Raw genomic sequence first — 24,854 nt, forward strand, 5'->3', positions numbered from 1 at the left:
AAATTTCCATGTTCGAAGAGATTCGAAATACTAAAAGCAGATATCAGAAGCCGGAGTAATTAAGATTACTTTCCCTAACAAGTACCAAGAGACTTCGCGAAGTTTAAGACTGACGTAGTACTACGCGACTCGGAGTATCATATTTTCGAAATTCTGTAATTGCCGCGCGAATCCCTATCGCGCTTAATTAACATTGTAATATTAGCAATTTCGAGATTCGCTTTTTTCCCCAAGGCAGAGCTTCGAAATTTCGCTTGCTCTTCAGGGTCGAGTTTCGTTTCGCCGAAGGCGATCGTTCGAAAGCAAACGGTAGACGCTCGAACGCGTGTGTCCCTTTCCACTCGGTGACTAACAATGAGTCCTTAGGCTGGCTTTTAGCGAACACGGAGCAGCCTCTCTCTCCTCGGAGGGACAGAAGTTCGCATAGCCCTGTCCTGGGCAAATGTAAGTCGCATAATGACGTGCACGTCAGCGACATCCTCAATAGGCGACGAAGCTGTTGCGTACTTGCAGGGGCGAAAGTTTGCCTGTCAGGATGGTAGACCCATGGTATACACACCGATCCAAAGAGGAGGTAATATCGGTGTGCAAAGTACCATGAAGCACGTTGTGTCCTCCCTTCAGAAAGCCCTGCTACATTCCGGAGTAGTGTCAGGTAACGGAAGGGAGTCCGTAACGCGGGTACAAGCTCGTCCAAAATTATGGGCTACGTTTTCTTACGCGATAAAAGCTAGCAACCATAATTATCCTTAAGGGGCTAAACATTTTTTTTTCGTTTTATGAAAAATGTATGAAAATGAATAGTTAGTTCCTAAGATAAGAATTAGTAAATCATTGATGCAACCATAATTATCTTTGGGAAATGAAACATTCTTTTTTGTTTTATGAAAAATGTATAAAAATGAATAGCTAAGATAAGAATTAGTAAATCATTGATGCAACCATAATTATCCTTGGGGGATCAAACATTCTTTTTTCTTATGAAAAATGCAACCATGATTATCCTTGGAGAATCAAACATTTTTTTTGTTTTATGAAGAATATATAAAAATGGATAGCCAGTTGCTAAGATAAAAATCATTAATAAATCATTGATGTAACCATAATAATCCTTGGAAAATCAAACATTCTTTTTTGTTTTATGAAAAATGTATAAAAATGAATAGCTAAGATAAGAATTAGTAAATCATTGATGCAACCCTTGAAGAATCCAACATTTTTTTTGTTTTATGAAGAATATATAGAAATGAATAGCCAGTTGCTAAGATAAAAATTAATAAATCATTGATACAACCATAATTATCCTTAAGGGGTCAAATATTTTCTTTTTTATGAAAAATATATAAAAATGTATAAGAACTAAAAAATGTTGAAGAAATCTTTTTGTAATTATGCAATTCTATCAATATGCAGTGAAGGAAAAGCAAAGATGATCTGTGAAATGCGAGTTTGCATATAAAATCGAAGAAAATCAAGAAGAAATGTCCATATATTGCTGGTGGAAACGTGTTCCCCATTTTTTCCTAAGCAATGCATATGCATCCTCGGACCTTTGCATGCAACGAATGGGCATCGTTTCTACGACCGTCCAGCTATATCAGAATTTCAAATTCGAAGATGTACTTTAGATACACCAACAGATAATATCCGGAATACTTAAACAACCTAGAATACTTTGATCTTTCTTCCTTACACAAACTAGAATTTCAAAAATTCATCAAACAAAATTACAGTAATCAATAAAGAACAATATTATAATCCTCTAAAAACAATTTATCCCCCTTAAATTATATATTTTTTAAAATAAGGAGCCATAATGCCCTGTTTTCTATATTTTTAAACATTCCACCTTCAATCACCTTTCACAAAGAATCTCCTGAAGAAAAGATAAAGCGAAGGGATATGTTGCATTAGAAGATAAGAGTACAGACATAAATAACGCGTTCACAATCGTCCAAGTGTTTGGTTGCATTGTATCAGCAAACACGTTCCCGTATATATCAGGTAGAAACTCATCGTGAACAGGCAAACAAGGTGAGCTGGTTTTCCAAGCTAACCGAGGGAACACCTCGGCTAGGGATGGTTATTTAAAAAGTTCTAAGTTACAACAGCGACCATTAAGCGTGCTCGGCCGGTTATAGTCTACCAGGGCCTGCATATCTCTATGAAAAGGCTGCTTTCTGCATTCCACGTCCAGGCTGCTGCTGCTGCTGGCGACATGTTTCAGCCAGTTTCAGCCTGCCAGAACTTGTTGACTGTCATAACTTAACTCTTCGTCGACTCAGTTGCGTCCCTGTCCTCGTGATACTCCATTTCGCAGGAAACGTTTCAACGAAACCCACCCCTCGGAAGAGATCCTTTTCATGGTTAAATACCATCGTATCAATACTAAAAGAATCATTTCAATGGAAAAGTTTGACTGCACGCTGTTTCTTTCTTTTAAAATATAATATCTTCTGGATACTAAATTTATGAGACTCCTTTTTTTATTTCTCACTTTCTTTTGGATAAGAGATAATTTCAAGGTTTGTATCAGAGCTGGAACGACAGAATTTTATCGTAAAATAAATATTTTTCCGTTGAGTAATTTATTTGAACAGACTTACGAGACCAATGACAATTTAAATTTATACCTCTTGATATTTTTTGAAATATTATTATTTAAATGTATGAAAAATTCGACTTAAAAGGAAATGGAAAGATTTTCGTCCCTCTTCAGAAGGAAAAGATATATAAATTATGAGGCATAATCGAAATCGTTTTAGAGAGTACGGTGTCGTAAATCGAATATCGAACGGTGAAAGCTATCCCATTTGAGTTATCATATAAATATGCAAATCTGTTTTTATTGAAATGTCTTATAATTAATATGGAAAGAACGCTGGTAAGCTCAAGGTTATTTAATATCTCTGAATGTTTAATTAATCAATGAAAAAAAGAAATCGTGTCCCTCGTTTCGCTGTCCTTACAAGGCGCGACAATTAATGTAAGTACCGGTTCTACAAGGGCTTAATGAAGAAACATATCGTTTATCAGCCATGATCCAGTATATCGTGATCCATAAATCAATTGTTCGGTCCCTGGTAATAGCGTCTAGTATCAGTTTCATTTATGTACCTACACCAGGTGAATTAACTGTCCTGCCACCGCTGTGTCTCACACTGTAATCGAATCGCTGGTCCTTATAATCGATACTGCTACGAGCGTCTGTGTTCTCTCTAATTCAAAATTTTCGGGATCTTTAGAAATTCGGATATTGGAGAATTTATGGACTCTAAACTTTAGATAGTAGGCCAAAAATTTGGAACTTGGAATCTTAAAATTTTAAGATTCTGGAAGACTTAAATTTGGAAATTTGGATTTTCGAATAATTGGAAGTTGGAATCTTTGAAAATTTGGAATTCTGGAAAACTGAAATTTGGAATTCCAGAAAACTGAAAGTTGGAATTTTGGGAAATTTGGAATTCTGGAAAATTGAAATTTAGAGAATTTGGAATTTGGAATTCCAGAAAACTGGAACTTGGAATTTTTGGAAATTTGGAATTCTGGATAATTGAAAGTTAGAGAATTTGGAATTTGGAATTCCAGAAAACTGGAACTTGGAATTTTGGAAAATTTGGAATTCTGGAAAATTGAAATTTAGAAAATTTGGAAAACTGAAATTTGGAATTTTAGAAAATTTGGAATTTGGAATTCCAGAAAACTGGAACTTGGAATTCTGGAAAACTGAAATTTAGAAAATTTGGAATTCTGGAAAACTGAAATTTGGAATTTGGAATTCCAAATTTGGAAAACTGGAACTTGGAATTTTGAAAAATTTGGACTTCTGGAAAACTGAAATTTAGAAAATTTGGAAAACTGAAATTGAAAAACTGGAATTCTAAAATTTTAGAACCTAAAAATTTTATAACAGTAAGGGGCGTTCCAAAAAATTCGGGATATAATCTAAGAGTCAGCAATTTTAAGAAGACACCAACTAAAATACAAAAGGAGCTACATTTACAAGTAAACTTGTCCAAGTCGAGGCAATCAACGATTTCATTAAAACCGCTTTCTCCTTATAAACAGTCGTAATACCTCGATATGAAATTATTCCAACGGCTGGAAGAGCCGGCGAATAATTAAGGGGAAAGGAAGCGACTTGGCTCGGTTCGAAGGGGAACAATGCCGAAGAGTAAGAGCACAAAGTCGAAGGAAAAGTCAGTTCATCCCCGTAGTTCGCCCAAGGCTTTTCTTTCAACGAAACTCCGACGATGCTGGAGAAAATTCTAGCCAACTCATCGGTTGGTTCTACCTGATACAAACTCCACGGGAGTTAAACAATAGTCGTTTAACCGAACTCGACGAATATATTCGTCGAGTCATTTGATCCTAGCCAAAGACAGATACTTGTGTTCTCGCACCTGTTTCGTTCACACAAAAACCCTAATCTTGACCTATTTGTCAGTATTGTTCGACAATTTCCATCGGAAGGGCAGAAAAATCTTCGAAACTATTCAAAAGAGAAACGAATGAATAACGAAGGACGTCAGGGGACTCTTTGGGAGGTCCTCCAACTTCCAACGTCACGGATGTTAGAATAAATTAGCTGGGTTAATGGATAATAATCATTCGTTCTCAAAGATCGAGCATCCCTGGGAAGACGAATCGTTCGCGATTAAGGGAACGAAACGCAATACTACCCGCGATCCTGGATAATACTTAAGACGTCTGCTGATCCTAGAACACCCTTTCATATCCTGTCCAACGCGTCCGAGCATTTGTTAGCCTCTTAAACCCTGACAAACTACCTGGAGGAACTAGTCGCAGAGGATTTCTCGCGAATCGCATCAGTTTTCCTCTTAAAGTACCCTGTTCCCTGAGGAAGTCGATTAAACGATAGAAACAAGAATTCTAACGCCTTCTTTTTTGTGATACGTTAGACAAAAGTGGAAAATTTGTCAAACTTCTAAGTTTCCACTTCAAATGATGTAGTGGGAGTAGTATGCTTCAGAGTGAAATCTAACGAGAGTTTTCTAACGAGAAAAAAAATAATTTTACAAGTGGAGCCACCTTTAAATTCTTTTAGAATTTATCAATTATCCTTCTCCTGTCGTGCAAATCAACCGACACGGACTCTGGGCCCCGTAAAAGCCGAAGTGGCACGTTTTACGAGATAATGAACCTGGGGACCAGGTAAAGAAGACCTCTCGCAGCTGGTCGTCATCGAAGGTTTGCATCAGGTAAGCGCGACAGGGAAGATCGAACCGATAGGAAGACGGTCAGAGTAAAAACCTGCAGGGTCAAGGCTGTTTCCTGTTCGCTGCCGGATGCTCTACGTCATCGGTTCGCTCCTTTTAACAGCTTGTTCGACACGGTTTTTACGATCGCGTTAACGCACACTGCCCCCGGTATCGTGCGAGAGGAGGAACGCTTTCGAGATTACTCGGGGGACAAATGAAAGCAGAGCGTGCTGATTGGTTCGGATTAGTTGAAACGGTTTCCGTGGCGCAAACTACTCTAACGTTAGTCAATTGATCGCTCTGTCTGGGAACCGTCGACGTCTCGTCGTTAACGCAGAGCAGACTAGGAACAAGACGTATAGCAGGGATTACCGTCATCCTGGGCTAACAACGTCCATCCTTCCGTGGATGCATTTTCAACTTGGATGTAGTGTCTTAAGTGGACGCCAATTTTCATTCGAGTTAAACGAATGGGAGGATTTGAGGAGGGGTGGAAAACTCAGGGGAGGAATTATCGAAAATATTTCTTGCAAATGGATAAAATTTATTCTCAGCTAACTACGTTCACTCTTTTAGCGTAGTCTTTAGGATAGGTGCTCGTTGGAGAGTAACAGTTGCGAGAGTGACTCTCGATGGCATTTCTTGCAACTGTATATTCAGCTGAAAATTAATAATTATTTTTAATTTATTGTTCACTCGCAAGCAATACTATCGAGAGCTACTCGGGCGAGTTAGACCCTTTCCTCACATTTCGCTATAAAATCTACACCGAGGAAAATATAATGAGCTGAAAGTGATTATTAGTCTACAGAGTGACTCCCACTCACTATCGAGAGCTACTCGCGCGAGTTTCACTCTCAACCAAATATCTACCTCCTTTATAAAATCTACACCGAGGAAAATATAATGAGCTGAAAGTGATTATTAGTCTACAGAGTGACTCCCACTCACTATCGAGAGCTACTCGCGCGAGTTAGACCTACTCCCTTTGCTCCCATTTCTCTATAAATCTATACCGAGGAAAATATATTGAGTTGAAAGTGATTATTAGTCCACCGAGAGTGACTCTCAGCTATCGAGAGCTACTCGCGCGAGTTACTCTCAACCAAACATCTACCTCCTGTATAAAATCTATCCCGAGGAAAATACTCAAAACTCGCGTTCTCTCTCGGAAACTACGCCATCTCTGATTTATCTTCTCGATCGTTTTTCACGCTCGCGTATAAACACTGGCGTGTTTTATCGGTGAGATGAAAGGAGAAGCGTGCTGGTTTCGCGGCAGATAAAGAGCTGGGAAGAGCCGGAGGTAGCGGAGAGCCAGTGAACGGGTTGTACACGTAGGTAAAGTGAAAAAAAGGAATGCTTCGAAACGGTTCGTTTCACGTTTTATCGCGACGACTGTATCTAGTGTACATACGCGAACGGATGCGCGCGTTTATATCAACTTTGTACCAACTTCCTTGCGACTTAACCGACTTCGAAGTAACGACGCCTCGATTATTCTTTTTCCGATGGATAATCGCGACGGAAATAATGCCGGTCTGGTTGTAAACAATGAACCCCCGCGGGAAATGGTGAAGGATACAAAAACCACACGGAAGAATATTTAACGCGTTCGTTAATTGATCGCGCGGAAATAATGGGCATTGTTATCTTAGTAATTAAATCTATGTTGTTGATTAGGTAAATGATTGAAAATGGTTGATTAGTTAAATTGTGTCGATTAGTAATTAAATCTGACGATCAAGTCTATGACCCATTTAATTATTCTCTTAACAAAACAATTTGTTTAAAGTAAATCCCTTCTGGTAAATAAGATTGCGGTAGCAAAGAGTATCGAGTAAATATAATTGACAGGAGTACGTGGAAAAACGATTGCGTTACGGTTAAGATGAGAATATCGCGTGTGATGCATGTTTTTATCGACAGAGTCAAGATGAGTACATTGACTCTCTTAAGAATATGTATCCTCGATATAAAAGATGAAGAAGAAATATATTAACCCTTGAACAGCGGAGCCAAACTTACACAATATATAGTAGGATATTAACCTGAAGTTAGATGTATAATTTTGTAGACGAGAGAGCTTCGTATAGTGAATAAATAATGTTTAAAGAAACAGTATGAAATGTAGGAATGAAATTGATCTGGGGCTCTCTCCTTGGTCCGTCATCCAAGGGTTTCGATAAAGCACGTGTTTTACAAGAAAAAATATGTTACATCGTAACATTTGTACTGCAGTAATACTATTTGTTCTTTGTAAATCATGTTGGTATCGTAAATTTTTATTATCTGGTAGATCCGAGTAAATATGCTTTCGAAATTGAACGTATTTGATTGCATTACCCGATAACGTCAGAGAAAGGCTCTATGTATTTATATCTGGCTGATAAACGAAGCCTCCCAGCTATGCACTGCTGGGAACCAATAAATAAAACTGTTATCTATTCTGGTTAATAATGTCTAAATTTTAAGTCGAACAGTGGAAAAATATTATTTTATTACTATGGAAACTGAAAAGTTAACTATTCTCATGAAAAACTGTAACCGGAAAAGTGTTTATTCTCATTCATCACGTTTTCGACACTTAGCCGCGTGTGTATACATGAACACATTTAAGGTTAACTCGAGCGTGTCTCGTGTGTCGAGTTTCGACGTGAGAACTTCCTAGAATTTTTCTTTCCCTTCGTATTTCCCCTATTCGCTAGCCCCTTCGCGAAGAAACACTACCCATAATTCATCGGGCATAAATATTTCGTTGAACGTGTGCCTTTGTAAATCACTTCGACGAAATGTCACCAGATAAATCACGAATTGCGGGGATTTATAAGCAAAACAGTCCCAATTTTGAGTTTCAATTATTTCTATTCTCTTTTTTATTCAATTGGTATCATTGTTTTACCGCATTAGAAAATTAACCTGTGTTAAATTTGAATTATAGGAAACCGTAGTTTCACTTGAGAATCTCTCGTTCTAAGTGACGCGCACTGCGTCACTGGTCAATTGAGCGACTAAACGGTTCGGAATACAGTTATAAAATTTGTCAAATCTCATTAATTCTATCTTAAATTGTTTCGATTTTAACTATTTTTATGCATTTATCAACGACACTCGATGGTAATTTAATATTAATGTTGTAAATCTTACAAGTACGCTGTTACTTTGAAACTTTTGAAACTGATAACTTTGCAGTAAATTATGACACGGAATTCTCCAAATTGAAACTCAAAAATGTGATATAAGAAATTAGAAACAAGAAATTTAAACAAGTACTTACATGAAATCGCCTCCTTGGGAATATCACTGACAGGAAAGCCCTGAGATTCAAAGTACGGTCTGACAGCGTCACATTTTAATCCGGCGCGTACCGTAGTCGTCCCGACGCTCAGGATCAGGATAACACACAACATCGACAGCATACCACTCATTATTCTTCTTTTTTAAAAGCACTTACGATACACTCACGAATTAACGCGACAGATACGCGGAACGTGGCACTTGTTATATTTGTACATTCGCGGAAAAATAAATTTATAATTGCGAATTAGTTCGGCAAGCACGCGTGATAGTTCGAAATAAACGATGATATTCACGAAAAAGTAGATAAAATTGAAAAGAAACGTCAAAACTATCTGTAACAGAGGAAGCGACACGAAACGATGCTTCCCCTCTGCTGGCTCGAGACGCACTAGCCGACTCGTGGAAGGAACGCGTGCCGGTACCGACGCGCATGCGCACAAACGAAAATCTGTCACGCGCTAAACCAGTTGCCATGCGCGAAGCGGTAAATTCATTTATTTGATTTTGTTTATAAAAATTGATTCAACGGTTCGAAAAATTATGTAAATTTTTAGGGTACAAGATTAAATACGCGTAAGGTAGTTTAAAATATTTTTAATGCAACTTATTATTTCGTACCTTACATCTCTAAACATTTTAAAAAAAATATAATTATTGGACGGAATTAACAGTCTATTAATATTTGTTATAATTTAGAATAAAAATAATTAATACTGATTCGATTCATGTAAATGTTCAAATAAGTATTATACTCACGAAAAAAAATATTTCGTTCAATATGAAGTAACTATAAACCTACAAATGAGATCAAAAATAAACTTTTTCAACCAAATTAAGTATATTAAATTGATATACTGTGACGTGTAAATGCTTTAGCATAATAAAAACTAACGGAATGCATTACTCAAAATAATTAGAACCATTTACTCAAATAATTTTCAAAATCTGTATAAGCAAATATTCTAATTATTTTAAGTAGCATACACCCATATCAAGGCACAACGTGCTTCCTACGTAATCAATGTTCGCCGTGAACACGTTGATTAAACTACGAGTAACAAATATTTATTTTACCATGCTTGGTCCACACGTACTGACCCGTCTAAATTACATGTACGTAACCGTGCTGTGACACAAGGGGCAAGCATTAATATTAACCACGTCACGTTCCGTAGCAACATGATGCCTGCAAACGGTACAAATCCACGCGTTACTGAGATCCATCAATGGTTTTCCTGAAATGATACAAGGAGGAAACCTGGTCATACAATTTGGACAAGCGACGCACCAGTCGGGTACCATTGTCTCGCAATTAGCGCATTCAGCTTTCGAATTGCGAACGTCTTTCGGACTGTGCTTGGTGAAGATATCCACCGCTAGATCCTCGTACTCTTCTCTAGCCGATTCCGAGATAATCTCCAGCGACTCGAGCTTGATGAACGCCTTGGAACAGACAGCAAAAGCGTGATTAACAGCGCTCGACAGTGCAAGCAAGCAGTAAATATCCTCCGGCTGCAGAATATCCTCGTACTCTCTGAGACGCAAGGCGGTTTTCATAGCCGCGTCGTAGTGTCCCGAGTATACCTGCCTGTGCGCCAATAAAAGAAAGTGATACGCCTCTGCGCCCCTCCAGGCGTTCTCTATCACGCGAGAGTCTTCATTGTTCTCCGTTAAACCCATCACAATGTTGCTGCGGCCGCCCTTGGTCGCAGGCGTGATGTTGATGTGATCTTCGATCAGCAAAGCCGCAAGAACATAAATCTTCTTCACGCGCAATGGATTCGTTCGACTCTTCGCCTGTTCCTCAGCCAATTGAAACAACAATTTCGCCGCCTCCAGATTGTAATTCGCTTTCTTATACAACTCTATCGCCTGTAACATTTTACCGTTCGATAGGAGATGATTGGCGTACTTGTTCAATAATTCTCCTATTTGAGCCATCTTGTAAGTTCTTGCCAGTTCCACCGCCTGATCCCAGTGATTCAAGCGAACGCAGGTGTCCACGGCTAGCTTCACGTCTCCGTATTTTATGTAAGCCGCAACAGCCTGAGAACACATACCTACGGACGCTAACATTCTCGCGACTGTTTTTAATAAAGGACTTTTGTCCGACAACTGTTGCACGGTTCCTGCCAATTGAACAAAGTCTTCCAGCTTGTAATAACAATCAATTAACTTCTCCAAGTTCCTACTCTTTTCGTAGTACTCCCTCGCACCCTCCCAATTCTGTCTCTCAGCATAGTACTCGCCGATCTTGTTGTAAGCGTGCTCCGTCTGCTTGTCGGAGCCACCGATCCCCATCTTCATTAACTGAATCACCCGGAAATAATCGCCTAATTTCTGCCGCAACGATATCGCCAGGTCCCTTCTGTCCATGTCCAAGTACAATTTCTCTGCCTCCTCGTAGTTCCCAAGGAAACCCGCCACCTCCGCTCTCTTCAACTGATCGTTGTGCACGTTCTGCAAACGTTTTATGAACTGTATACCCAGGTAATCGGTGCAACGTACCATCGCGTTCTCTGCAGTTTCCAGATCCAATTTCTGCAACGCTGACTCGGCCAATAAGCGCCACAATCGTGGATGAGGATTGTCCTGAATGAAGTTGTTGGCTTCCTTCAATCCTACCTTCGTCAGTAACTCCCTGGTGTCCCTCAAAGATTTTACCTCTAAATCGACTATCAATTCGTTCCTCGTATCGTCCGGCTTCTGCATGAGGTCGTCCAACAACACGCAACGTATCTCTAAGTCTTGGAAGGAACAAATGTATCCGGAACACGATATCGGTTCCTCAGGATCAAACTCTCTCAACACGTACATCCTGGTCTTCTCCATGATCGCCAACAGTGCCGGATTATCTTGCGCCCAGCACATAGCCCAAACATCCTTCCTCTCAAATTTATTTATATCCTCCTCCGTTTCTCCGTTTTTGAAATTCTTTTTCAAATCAATATCTAAATCCAACATAGTCAATACCCCACTGGTGTCCATCAAGGATGCGCGTGACGAGTCGCAATTGATTGCGATTTTGTACAATTTACAGGATGTGTTATACCTGTTCGTGAGAGTTATTTGCGGTAAAGAGTATCTCTGGATCATTCCTGATTCTCTGCCGATCAATAAAACCTTCTCGGTTGCATATAGACAACAAATAGGATCCATAGTAGCCTTTGTATTAATAGGTGTTTCAAATGATCTATCTTTATCTAAATCTTGAATAACTTCTGTCACACCAGTTGGAGTTTCGTCTATGTGATAAATCTTGTCCCTTTTAACTCGACCTGCATGCAGCATGGTATTGCGAGGAGTACGATGATTCCATACTAAGAAATTATTTTTTGACGCTGTTATGATGGTGTTGTTAGTCATGGTAACCCACAATGGCTCTAGATCTATAAATTTAGTGTCTATTGGAGTGGCTATTGAGTTGCAGACCAAAAGGGCGAATTGCTCAGAGCCTTGTACGAGATCATTCTTCACAGCCAGAACACAGTGGTCTCCATACGAGGACACTGATATCAACGCTTTCACGTATTTCGTGCAACAGGTGTTGTTGACTGTGTTCCAGAACATGATACAAATGCCATCTTTGCTAATCTTTTCGTTTGTGTACACAACTGTGTTACTGAAATAAGTCCACTTGTAATCTAAACGGATGTTCGCGAAATATATGTGCGAATCCACTGACAAAGCTACTCGGAGAGAGCCTCCTTCCCATGCGCAACACGTCACCTCTCTACCAGGTATTTTTAAAGTTTTCATATGTTTACCAAATGGAGTATAGAATTGAATGACATTCGTGTCCTTTGTCTCTCCATTACTTAACATCGGCATCATTCCTGTAACTGCTAGCAGAGACCCACAACTGTTCCAGCAGCACCATGCTGCAGTCATACCGGTTTCTATTACGATTGGATTATCATCGTTTGTGTCTCTCATAAGTTGTATTTTACCGTTTCTGTAGCAGATGATTAAAGTTGGACAGTCCAAACCGATGTAGCCATTTCTTCCATCGTACCATTGTAACGTTACTATTGTTTGGGTCTGACCGGTATTGAGAGAAACCATCTGTAACTTTGTTAAAAATACACCTTGGTTATCGTAAAGATGAACCTCCCCATTTTTTAAGCCAAATAATAATAGCTTTCCATCCGGGGACCATTGTACAGCAGCCAGAGATACATTCTTCAATTCTTTCCCCCAAATTCTGTTACCATCGACAGAACCCACGATAACTGCTCCATCTTCGTAGACTATGCAAATTTTTAGACCGTTGGAACTCCATGCCATTCCTTTGACTATTGATTTATTACAATTGTTTATCATTTCGTCATACCAGGATCCTTTGTACAGCATCCAAACTATGATCACGCCGTTCTGATCACTGGAGGTCAATTTCTGATGTTGCTCGTTCCAGGTAACAACTTGTACATGACTATTATGACCTTCCAGGGTTTGATTCATGCTCAAATTACTGGCAGCAGTTAAATTCCGAGATTTTCCACCACTGTTAGATCCGCTTACGCTGGAATCTACTCTGAGTACTTTCAAGAGACCGTCTTCTCCTCCGACTGCTATATAACCTTCCTTTTGATTCCATGCTATGCAATTTAATCGAAAATTGTTTGGTATTGCTATCTTTTTGCTTAGGTATACAAACATCTTGGTGATATTCAATAATAAAAATGTAATTTGTGTTGTATAATAAAATGATTTCTGAAAATATATATCGAAATATGCATTATTACCATTCCATCAGTTAATAATTTCAATAATTGTATTCATTACTCACATTGTTGCATGGAAATGATCCCAACAATTTGACAATAATGATAACAATGATTAATAAACAATGCCTATTATCTGAAACAAATCTTTTTAGTATGCATTATGAGACCCAATGACATAGAGCATTTTGTATATAAATTTAAGATATTTACTTTATTTAATCAAATCCATTTTTAATGACTGATAGAGTTTCATATATAAAAAATTAACTCGAATAGGTTATCGTAAACAATCAAATTTGATTACATGTATACATTGAACTGGGATATGTCAAGTTTAGTCCCATTCACATTAATGTTTGCTAAAGGAAGGGAAATACAAATACAAAAAGACTGGACATGCCTTTGTTCTTTCAAAAAACACAATTTTGACTCCCTTTGATTCTATCTTTTAGATATCATTCAAAACCAGCACAAAATTGAAGAATGATTAAAATAATTGTTTGATAAACAATTATCTAAATTGCTGATTTCATTGCTGAAAGTAAAGTAGCGCAAGTTTCAAATTGAATTGCATTTTCAAATATAGTTTTATTATTACAATGTAAAAATAGATTCTTTTAGAGTTAACAGTTGTTTCTATAATGTACTTGCTTAATAATTGTTGAACTTGACTTTGTATAGATTACTGTATAAATTACAACTTATAACTTTATACACATGTGACAATATGTACAATTACTGTACAGTTAAATCTCAACCTCCAATCCCACTAATAGGTTTAAACATAACAAGATTATGCGGCAATCTTTTCACAACACCATTTCCTCGCCATAGACAAATCCAACAATCACAGACTTCGGGATACATATTCACGATTAATGTACAAATTTCAGGATTTTCAATAAATATTTCAACATCAGGATATTCAGTAATACTTTTACAACCACTAACATCTATATATCTTAACGTTGGCGTATGATTTAATAATAAATGCAAAGATTCTACTCCTACATTTTTGTTTCCTCTAAGTACCAGCTTAGAAAGATTTGATACTTGCGATAATATATTTCTTACGTCGGTATCCATTAAATCACAGGCAGCAAGTTCCAAACATTCTAAATTTAAAAACGAATAACTCGCGCTAGTAAAAATATTTTTGACTAAATTGAATTCACTTGAAGATGCAGTATTTGATAAATTTAAATTAAGTAACTGTCTCTGTAAAGAAGTACCCAGTCCGTTTTCATTGAAACCGTTCCAAGATATATCTAGGTTTACGAGGCTACAGTTGTTCAAAATAAACTGGAAATTATTCAACTGACAATATCGTAAATTTAAGGTCTGAAGCTGCATCAAAGGTCTAAGAAGTTTAGACAAAGTTTCCTGACTTGCTGGCCCAAGTGGATTATAACTCAGATCTAAATGCTTCAGCTGTACAGGTAGCTTGTCTAATTTGTTTAAACAATTTGAATCTACATCGCATCCTTGCAGGCACAATTCTTGTAAAGTCGATAACTTCAAAATGCAATCATTTAAAACTTTTCCTAATTCATATAATTCTCCACCAGATAAATCTAATATTTGAACATTTTTTTGATATTCTAAAGTCTTCAATAGAGATATAAATTCATTTTTACTGATATCTTCTTGTTTCAAGCGTAAAATAAATGTGTTCTCACATGATTTCAAGCATTTTGACACGGATTCACGAACATCTAAAAAGTTTAAACATGACAATTAATAAAAAAAATTAAATTTAACAAGTAATTACAAAATTCTTACCTATACTGTAATTTTTACAAATTATTCCATATCGTTCGACGATAGAAGGCGTTTCTAATTCAATTATTTCGCATTGCAAATTTTTAATTACATCTCCTTCGTTTAAAATTGTAAGTAAGTTATTGTTATTTATTGCAATACCGCTCACAGTTTTTAATTCAAACTTGCCTTTACATCCACTATCGTTATAAAATTTTGTTTCAATATCAGTTAAAATATCTTGGATTAATGGCTTTGCCGTATTCGAAAACTCTACCTGAGTTTTGAATACTTTCCCTTCCACCGAAACATTTAAAATAATTGATTTTATTTTTCTCGAAGCAGCATCCGTTTCTCGAAATTCAAATTCTGTAGGAGATGGATTTACAGGGGAAGGAGTTCGAGAATCAGAATTTTTAGAAAATCCAATTGACAGCAAAGACAATTGTTGCTTTTTTCTCCGAGGTTTTGATGCACTAGAAGAACATGTTACAACGGTGTCGCAACTTTCGTTGCTATCTTCTTCTATTAAATCAAATTCCTTCTCTTTTGCTACAAAACTTTCATTACTTGTTTTTTGTCGTTTTAAATTTTTCTCAGAATCAATATCACCACTGCTCGATTTCCTTTTTATAATCGAAAGCTCATTAGAGCACCTTCTACTACTAATATTTTCACTAATATCGTCTTCCAGCCAATTGTCCAGAAGAACTTCTTCGCTGTTTAAAAGAGGATTTACATTAGAATTACTACGAGATAGAGGTGCCCCAATTGGATCATTCCTACGTTTTAAACTGGCTATAGTTCTCTTATAATCTTCACCTGCAGATATTTTCTCTACAGTATTATCCTTATCGACGATATAAGTTTTTGAATTGTGCGGTGATTTATACGATCGTTTGAAATTTTTCCTCTGACTTGCTGGAATGATCGCAGACAACATATTATACATTTCATCGTACTCCTCTTGATCTTCGGAGGATAAATAATCGACACGATTTCTCCACTGTTCTAAACAATCTAGTACCGTATCATTTTCATTTGTTTTAAGTTCTACATTAGCACCGTACTGCATTAGAAGCCGCATCATTCTGATGTTACCACAAGATGCTGCATCATGGAGAGGTGTAACCCCTTGGCACATGAGACTTCCGGGGTCATTTACATCAGCGCCATGCTTCAATAATAACTCTGCAATCTCCACGTAACCATGATTCGCAGCCTCGTGCAGAGGTGTCCAACCAAAATGATCCCTAGCGTTCGTTGGATGACCAGCCTCCAACAATTTTTCTGCAGTTTCAATGTTTCCATTAATACAAGCGACGTGAAGTTGCGTTTCACCCTTTTCATTTCTCTTTATCGCCATTGATTTCTTCCTTGTCCGTTTTCTACTCATCCTGCTGTTCCCCTTAGCTTGCAATTCCGCTTCTACGTCAGACAAATCTTCCAAGCGAATATCTGCGCCGATCTGCTCTTCTGATTCGCTTTCGCTATCTGTATCAGTAGAATATTTTTCTAGCTCTTTCAATCTTTCTACGAGCGTTTCTATTCCTTCAGTTTTACCGGAAGATTTTAAGAAATTTAAACGTTCCTTCAGGACGGACGCTTCTAAAGAAATATTTGAACTATCCTTCGCATTGTTCAGGGCTAAATTATATGTCTCCTCGATTTTTTCATCGGCTGCCTTATTGGCTATCAATAAATCCGCTAAAAATAAAGCAGATCTACATATTTCACGAGGATCCGTGCACGATATCAATTCTCTTTGAGCAAATTCTAACGCTTCATCGTATCGTCCAACGTCTTTCAAAGTTTGCGCCAGACTCAACAAAGCTGCTCCTATTCGATCGCTTTTCATTTCTTCGGCGCACTCGAGCATCTTCTTGTAATAATCGATAGCTTTTTCAAAACATTGCGCAGCAACCGATGCGTCTCCTAACGTTTCGTAAAGTTTCAACTTACCACTTGTACTTTTTTCCGCGTTTAAAGCTTCCTCGGTAGTGTGCAGTGCTGCAACTATAACGAAACAATAGCTTTTTTAATCCTATTATAAATAATAGCAATTTTTAATTCTTTATAAAAATGTACAGGGTGTTCGACAACGGGTGGGCAAAATTTTAAGGGGTGATTCTAGGGATCAAAATAACGAAATAGCGTTTGCGGCTTTGTTTTCCAGTAATTAACGTTTAAAAATTCGTGTAAAAAGCGCCTGAAACCTGCAATCCGCCCAGCCCAGTTTTCAGGCGCTTTTTACACAAATTTTTAAACGTTAATTACTGGAAAACAAAGCCGCAAACGCTATTTCGTTATTCTTGATTTTCGTCTTATTATTACCCCTTCAAATTTTGCCCACCTGTTGTCGAACACCCTGTATATCATCACAAACGTACCTATTCTAAGGCATTTTTCAACTTGTTGCTTCAGATTTTCTGGCAAGTTGCTTGAAACGTAGAGAGAAACTAATATCTTCCGTGATTCATGCCATCTTTCCATTTTCAAAAGTAATTCCGCTTGAAATAACCGTGCTTCCGCTTTTAGAGACGTATTATCAACCTCGGTGGCATTTTCAAAATGTTTCAGCGCTAATTCGTAATTGCACTGCCGCTCATAAATTCCTCCTAAAGCAATTTGTGTTCTATGATAATCTTCTTTTAAATTGTGAGTCTGACATAACGCCGCAGCCTTTTCCATTAAATCAACAGCCTCTTGATGATCTTTCTGAGCTTCTAATACCAAACCCAAATTTAAAAGCAACCTAGCTCTCATAGTGATCAATTCCTTCAACTCAATATTTGTATCTTCCAATCTAAATATAAATATATATTTTTAATATACACCTTAAATATTGTTCAGAAAATTAATACGTTTGTACAGAAGACATACTCATTGCAAAGACGTATGCTCTTCACGTATGCTTTTTTTGAACTTTTTAGAGCATCAGATTTATTCTCAACCTCAGGCAAACTTTCAGCCCAACAAAAATATGTTCTACCTAATGTTGCATAAGCACGTTGCTCTTCTAATAAATTCTTTATCTCCTTGGCTCCTTCTGCCTAACACAAGAATATTGTTATTACAATTGTGTTGTTATATTATGGATATTGATCATTTAAGAAAACAAACCCAAGTATAAGTTCTGATGCTTTAATGCTTCCTCGTAGGTGCCTAAATTAGCGTATATCTCTCCAATCATTCTATGAGCTACAGCAATGTTCAATTTATCCTCTAAAATATTACAGACTTCCAATTGTTCCTTGTATTCTTGTAGAGCATCCTCAAACCTTCCAGTCTCAAAATATACATCCCCAAGTTCTTTGGTAACTTCGGCCAATTGCTGAAGGTTGCCATCGCGTTTGACCCGTTTCTTCTTCCTGGTTAATCCTGTTATATAAAAATTTAATCATGCGTAAGGTATAATTACCCATGAAACATTAAGGTGATTCTTATAAAATATTTGTTAACAGACAAATATTCCCAAATTACAGTTAATATCAAAGTAGAATAGAATTTTTAAATGAACAAAAGAAGATATATTAAATACAAAAATTCAATGTACACTCACTATCGACATCCATTGTTTATAAATCGTGAATTATTATAGAAACAAGTGATTCACATTCGATTCACTGGATTTGATTGAAATCACCTTCGAGCTTGGGAACGTGTCTCACAGACACAGAGGCAGGCACATGCTGAAAGCATAGGCAGGCACGAAAAGTATCAAACGCTACAGCAGACGCCTCGTAACGGTAAAGAAGAGAGTACGAAGAGCCATTGATGGAGGAGCCAAAAGAAAATCGTGAAGTTACTAGACATCGAAATTACCATCAATCGCTGATAAAAATCAAGGTATTGTTACATCGAAAAAACTTGAACGGGAAATATTATCTCTGCTAATGTACTTTCGCAATGCGGACACGGTTTGATATTCATACGATTAGAATAATGCGAAATGAGAGCGTGAGAAAAGAATTTACATTCTGAACTGCTATGACATTGAATGCAATTGAAATCGTTTTAGCCTAATTACGTTATGGCAATAACGAAAGAATGTACGGAAAGTATAGTGTAATTGTTGCGGTAAAATTTTACGTACGCATACATAGCGCTCACTTTCATAATTCTTTACCTAATTTTAAGACGCGCATCAACTACAATGACTTCATAATCTACGGAGCACAAGTACGAGCTGGTACGAGGTAGTACGAGCATTTAGCAGCGGCTAACCTGTGGCGCTTGAAAGTTCACTCATTCTCGGCGACCCATCAGTCGGACCGTGTGTGCGGGTCAGAAAAGGGTGATGGGTGATGTGTCCCGTAAGATAGTGACACGAAGTTGACATATTGTAGAATTCTCGTGTCGAATACGTATTCGTATTTCTCTCTGGTATACTTTTATGATCTTCGTTAAAATCACTAATGGCTGGGGAGTTGCGTGAAGAGAGGTTTACGGGTAGGTTGTAGATGCTTACAGCATTAGAATCATTGTAAGTTTTGGATCGATACGCGCGGATTCTTCTTCCGTCGATGAATTCTCTTACCAATGGATGCTGTTCAATTTTTCTTTATTATAATAACATGTAAACTCTTTGTATCGGATTAAATGATACGCTCTCTATGGAATAAAGACAATTCAGCGGAATTATTTCCAGCGCGCTTCTAATTGCCGAGATAAATTACTATTAATTAAGATGTTCCGTTATGAAAGGTGCGCGACAGTGTAGCTACTTTTGTTGAACTTGTACGTTTTATAAATTGAAAGAACACTGTTGAAATTTTACTTTTCTATTGCTGAAACTATTTTTTAGAGAAAAATAAATGTATTAAAAATTAAATTGCGGCAACAGATTATTCAGAGTACTATTTCTTTTTTTAGACTTAAAGATCATCATATATCTGCTATTGTGTAACATAGCTGTGTTTATTTTAAAATCATTTCCTTACACTTGTAGAATATTTTAGGCATTCATTCGAAAGAATTTATTATTAAACTAAATTATTTTTAAATAAAAAAAAAATGAATTTTTTGTAATAATTAATTTATATAGTTCTAGATCAACCAAGACCGCTCTTGTATTTGCATCAACCAGAAAACTCCACAATGTTCTATTGTGATATTGAAGTTCATCAACGATGGAAGAAAGAAAACTTACAAAATCCTGTGACACTCTGGCAAGGTTGAATGAAAATGAACATAAATTGTTTGAAAACCGAAATCATTGCGCAAAACCGTTGCCTATTATATTTAACGAAGAAAATGGTGAAGACTTAACAAAAGATCAAGATTGCGTTGATGATTCAACGAGAACTAATTGCTGTAACAATTCCTCAAAAGTGTTATTATGTTTAAAAGATTCAGAAGTAATTTCTTATGGTTCAATATTTATTATTAACTGATTATTATGTATTTAATATATTAAATTCATTTAACGATGGATTTCAGAAGTCTCAGGAGAAAGAGGAACCATGTTCGTTGAAAAAAATTAATCAGCAACCACCCTCACCGACTACTCTACAATGGGGTAGGGCCATAGCAGAGGTAAAGGAACATGCTGTAGCAAAATTGCAAGATGAACTTAAAAGAGCACACGAGGAGTTAAAATTGAAAGATGAAGAGGTCACAAGGCTCTCGAGAATCAAACAAGATGTCGAAGCTGAATTAGAGGAACTCACTGCCAGTCTCTTTCAAGTAAACCGCATATATTTCGAATGAATGCCCAACTGAAAACTGATTAAAAAACAAAATTTTACATTTTAAATAGGAGGCACATAATATGGTTAGAGAAGCGAATGTACGTCAAGCCACAGCGGAACGTTTATTAGAGGAAAGTCGTATGAAAGCCGAGGTTCTAGCTGCTGAAGTAGCAGCATTGAAAACGTTAGTCTTAACTTCGACGCCGGCTAAGCCAAATTTTCATTTACACCCGCAAATCGATACGAAAAGTCGTTCAAATAGCGAGGATGGTCAACAGGGTCTTTTTACAAGAAAACACAGAAGGTGGAATAATTTTTCATTGTTCTAGAAATATCAGCTGTTACGTAAATTAAATTTTAAATACTTTTTCATTCTAGGTCACCGTCGCATTTTAATTTAAAATACGGTCGAGAGAATTCTCCACCGGATTCTCCGCTAAAAGAACAAAGACAGTCTTTACCATCCGATCGAGAGTCCCTCGAGAGGGATTGGAAGAAAGATTCAGACAAAGAGAAAGATAAAGAATGTAAAGATTTCGGCCTTGAAGTTGATCCTAGAATTCATACAGAATTTCTTAAATGGAAAGCTAATCCATGCGTGGACAAAGGTGATCCTTTTGTCGGTAGAGTATTTAAAGAAGACATCGATCTTTGCCTTGATTTCCCTAATAAAGAATTAGGAACGAAAGTTAGGCAAGCTGTTCTCGACGGTATTATCTTCATCGAGGCGATAAGTGACAAAACTAAATTTACATTTCCAAAGTAATTAATATATTTCAAAGTACGAACCTTTATATTAATCATATTTTAACAAATACATTTTTCATTGTATTTTAGAAAATGTGTATTACTCGAAGCTCCGCGTCAATGTTATTATCGAATGAGGCTCGGGGATCAAGAAAATCAGTGGTACAGCATATCACAAATTTGTCGAAATCGAGTAAGTTTTTCAATTCTGTATTTAAAGAAATTTATCAAGTATTGGATGTAATATTAGATATGAATTTCTGTAGATCATAGCGGTCTGCGATTTTTTGAATTACCTACGTTATGTCGAGCGTGGCCTTGTCAAAAGTTCAGGTAAATTTTACGATACACTTATTTCTGTATACTTATTTTATTCTGAATATCTTTATTTTATAGTTCACGATGTTTATTGGGAAATTACACGGTTACGGAAGGAAATGGCGTTCGCTCGTCTGGGTCTCGCGCTATCGTCTTAACGCTCTCCATGGAGGATTTCTTCTAGTCTTAAACATAACAAATTAGGCCATGGATCTGTTATATTATTCATTTACATCTAACGACTATAGATTGTTAACAATTTTAATCGTTCCAGCTAGACTCGATCATTTTTACTACCTACCGGTCGAGATTTTATAGAGTAAGTGTTAAAATTTTAACGTATAAAAGTTCACAAAATCCTCTATTATAACGCTTTGAATTTATTTAATGGAAAAAAAAGGAAAGAAAGTGATTGAATATGAGCCAATTTAGAATTTTTCATTGAGATTATAGTTTCTAAAAATTCTGAATCTTATTTTTTATTGTTAAACGATGAAGACTTTTAACGATCTGACGTTTATTATATAAAAGTATAATTTACTATTATAAAAAAAATCCAAAAAACGTCTCGATCAGTTTCAAAGTGCAATGAAGTATTTTTAAGATATTGGGAAACATGGTGCCTTTTGACTTTTCGCTTATTAATAACACGTAACTAGTTTTAAGTTTTATATTTAGCGATGATTTAATCATGCCCACGCAGTTGAAATTATTTCGGGACTTCTATATCACACGAATAGCTGCAATTTCTATTACTTTAAACTGCATTCTCTCGTTTGAGACAAAAAAAAGGTGTAAATGTTGTAGTCTGAAAGGGTAAACGTCTTCACAGAATAATTTTGAAGTTGTCTATTGATTAAGATTATGACATCTAATGAAAATATGTATTATATTGACAATTACTTTTAAGTAGAAAATATTCAATGCATCCAGAGATAGGTTAATCGCGTTTCATTCTTTTTCCGTTAACCTTCAAGTTGGTAGCAATATTTCGTTGCTCATTAATAGGTGTCAATACCTGTAGATTGTGAAGCGATGTTTTTTATATATGTACATACCTTTGGACTTACCAAGTAAAACTAAATTTATCGGAAAAAAATGAATCTTTATATAGTGTTAACAAATATTGAAATAATTAAATTATTTCAATAATGTTTTCTGAAAATATAAATATTTTAACACTAGAACTATCGACGTTTGATGCACACTAATTTCTAAGTTGAAAATAATACAGAAAATTAAATAAATACGGGATGAAACATAATTTAATATATATATATATATATATATAAATTCTTTATCTCGACAATAGCCAACATACATTCCAGCAAAAATACCTTGATAAAATTTATAATTTAAAATAAAAAACTGGAAAGCAGTCATTACCCCTTTGGTAGTTCTAGTGTTGAATCATGGCTAAGTATTCTAAAACATGCCATACAAAATCAAAAGCATAAATATCTATGGATAAAAAAGATTGTTGAATATTGTATTAATTAAGTGGCACAAAATGATTGTGTTTTTAATTTAAGAATCAATGATATTATATCGAATATAATGATCATATATATATATATATCGAATAATTTATAAAACTTAAATCTTGTCCAAAGGTACACAATTTTCCCCTGTAGAGAGAATTGTATTATATCCACAAGGAATATATTCCATTTTGTTGCAAACATTAATCAGTACCTGGTAACTAGCGCGCATATGAAAAAAATAAATGAAGTGTATACTATTAAGAATGATATGAAACACTCTTATGTAAATTGTCATGTAACTAACGTAGTGGTTGAAATTAGAAACATTTGATGTGTGCTATGGCTAGAATTACCTTTTATAATCTGCCAAAAAATAATTTCTATCGTAATTTTTCAGTGTTGATTCATTTTTCAATTGTAAATCACACATTTAACAAACTATACTCGATTAGGCATTGTTATTGTTATACATAAAAGTGTTTCGATCTTCAGCAATAAGGAAACTTTTTATGCAATACTTCTTCCAGTGTTTTACATGTATTATTTTAGATCTGAATCATTGAAACAAGATACTTCTGTTTTATATTCTTTTATATGAATATCAAAATAAAACGTAGGCTTGTTTTTATATAACTATAATAAGTAATTATTAAGGATATGTTTCCTGCTTATTGAAGGTGCTTTAAAGATATATTTATATATCAAATGCTTCCAATTGTAAAATTCTTAGACTAATTTTAGGTACTTGCTGTTAGTAAGTTTTTATACAATCAATCAAAAGAAATGTGTTCGAATATGCAAACATAATTTAGCTTGAGATAATTTTTTGCAAAAATCCATAGGTTTCTAAATCAAAACGAATTTTAGTTTTATCAATCGAATCATTATTACCGTATGCGCATGCGTTCGCGTAAAATATTGCGCAACAATGATATTCTGAAGAATTCAATTGAACAGACAAATATTCTTCCCTGTTTAATTTTTGTACATAATGTTATTTAAGAAGATCGAAATAATAAGCTCATTTATTCAGTACTAAGTACGAAGAGAAGAAATAAAATTGTAACAATATGTACATGTTTGATAGTCAATTAGAAATATTCTCAATAGTACTCGTTCAAATTGTTCAAGTTGCCAAAGATCGCTTCCGAATGATTTTCATCATAAGTTTATACATTTAGATGTGATCCATAAGTACATATAGATTCGAAAAGAGTAAAACGACTTCCGCATAATAACATACAGGAATTGTATCTGTCATAATAGTGATTAAATATAAATCTCTTTATTTTAAAATAATAAACTGTGCGATCTTTAGTTATCAATAAGTTTAATTTATCATAAATGTAATTATTTCCTGATCTAAATATCAGTTGAATGTAATTCTTGTTTTTCAATAATGTAACAAATGAAATTGTTATCTTTAAGTTAATATTAATTATTTTCGCTTATAGTTATGAATCTTCAAAGTTTTTATATTGTAGAAATGTAACAGAATATAATAGTATTGCTGTTGTTTTCAAAGGATTATGATTGTACATTTTAAACTGCAAATTATCCTTATTCCAACCAATGGCATTGATCGACGTCAAGTATATAAGT

At 35.9% G+C, this 24,854-nt stretch overlaps 4 protein-coding genes across 7 annotated transcripts in view; 1 reads left to right on the forward strand and 3 right to left on the reverse strand.

The window, feature by feature from the left end:
• LOC114875419 (glypican-4) overlaps positions 1–8,894 on the reverse strand; it is a 93,010-nt gene extending 84,116 nt beyond the window's left edge. The window contains exon 1 of the mRNA XM_029185665.2: positions 8,500–8,894. Within this exon, the coding sequence (XP_029041498.1) occupies positions 8,500–8,650 (151 nt within the window). The 5' untranslated portion in view covers positions 8,651–8,894. The remainder of the gene's footprint in view (positions 1–8,499) is intronic.
• A 369-nt stretch (positions 8,895–9,263) lies between these two features.
• Positions 9,264–13,722, reverse strand: LOC114875406 (WD repeat-containing protein 35). The gene is made up of 2 exons (XM_029185650.2): positions 13,312–13,722; positions 9,264–13,235 (listed from the first exon to the last, which is right to left on the reverse strand). The coding sequence occupies exon 2, from the start codon at positions 13,179–13,181 to the stop codon at positions 9,630–9,632; it is 3,552 nt and encodes a 1,183-aa protein (XP_029041483.2). The 5' UTR covers positions 13,182–13,235; positions 13,312–13,722; the 3' UTR covers positions 9,264–9,629.
• Positions 13,723–13,931: 209 nt separating this feature from the next.
• Positions 13,932–19,220, reverse strand: LOC114875405 (tonsoku-like protein). Of its 2 annotated transcripts, none has more exons than XM_029185648.2 (6): positions 19,140–19,220; positions 18,134–18,391; positions 17,894–18,059; positions 17,401–17,816; positions 15,032–17,026; positions 13,932–14,964 (listed from the first exon to the last, which is right to left on the reverse strand). In XM_029185648.2, the coding sequence occupies exons 1-6, from the start codon at positions 19,156–19,158 to the stop codon at positions 14,003–14,005; spliced, it is 3,816 nt and encodes a 1,271-aa protein (XP_029041481.2). In that variant the 5' UTR covers positions 19,159–19,220; the 3' UTR covers positions 13,932–14,002. The 2 variants fall into 2 exon arrangements, with proteins under 2 accessions (XP_029041481.2, XP_029041482.2); XM_029185649.2 differs by lacking the exon at positions 19,140–19,220 and adding an exon at positions 18,573–18,665.
• LOC114875409 (guanine nucleotide exchange factor for Rab-3A-like) lies at positions 18,769–24,779 on the forward strand. Of its 3 annotated transcripts, none has more exons than XM_029185655.2 (8): positions 18,769–18,859; positions 20,058–20,370; positions 20,453–20,698; positions 20,772–21,007; positions 21,082–21,465; positions 21,541–21,643; positions 21,717–21,783; positions 21,847–24,779. In XM_029185655.2, the coding sequence occupies exons 2-8, from the start codon at positions 20,143–20,145 to the stop codon at positions 21,924–21,926; spliced, it is 1,344 nt and encodes a 447-aa protein (XP_029041488.2). In that variant the 5' UTR covers positions 18,769–18,859; positions 20,058–20,142; the 3' UTR covers positions 21,927–24,779. The 3 variants fall into 3 exon arrangements, with proteins under 3 accessions (XP_029041488.2, XP_029041487.2, XP_029041486.2); XM_029185654.2 differs by lacking the exon at positions 18,769–18,859 and adding an exon at positions 19,256–19,496; XM_029185653.2 differs by lacking the exon at positions 18,769–18,859 and adding an exon at positions 19,374–19,462.
• Positions 24,780–24,854: the final 75 nt, after the last annotated feature.

The sequence above is a fragment of the Osmia bicornis genome, chromosome 7, assembly GCF_907164935.1.
Source record: "Osmia bicornis bicornis chromosome 7, iOsmBic2.1, whole genome shotgun sequence".
Taxonomy (NCBI): Eukaryota; Metazoa; Arthropoda; class Insecta; order Hymenoptera; family Megachilidae; genus Osmia; species Osmia bicornis.

What these genes read in the sequence shown, in the direction of transcription:
- LOC114875406 (XM_029185650.2), bottom strand. Translation starts at nt 13,181, where the DNA reads ATGTTTGTATACCTAAGCAAAAAGATAGCAATACCAAACAATTTTCGA.
- LOC114875405 (XM_029185648.2), bottom strand. An exon ending in TGAAAAATGCCTTAGAATAG is followed by an intron (nt 17,027 to 17,400) that starts GTACGTTTGTGA and finishes GTTTCGTTATAG; the next exon opens with TTGCAGCACTGCACACTACC. An exon ending in TTGTAAAAATTACAGTATAG is followed by an intron (nt 14,965 to 15,031) that starts GTAAGAATTTTG and finishes TAAACTTTTTAG; the next exon opens with ATGTTCGTGAATCCGTGTCA.
- LOC114875409 (XM_029185655.2), top strand. Translation starts at nt 20,143, where the DNA reads ATGGAAGAAAGAAAACTTACAAAATCCTGTGACACTCTGGCAAGGTTG. An exon ending in ACTAAATTTACATTTCCAAA is followed by an intron (nt 21,466 to 21,540) that starts GTAATTAATATA and finishes ATTGTATTTTAG; the next exon opens with AAAATGTGTATTACTCGAAG. An exon ending in TGGCCTTGTCAAAAGTTCAG is followed by an intron (nt 21,784 to 21,846) that starts GTAAATTTTACG and finishes TTTATTTTATAG; the next exon opens with TTCACGATGTTTATTGGGAA.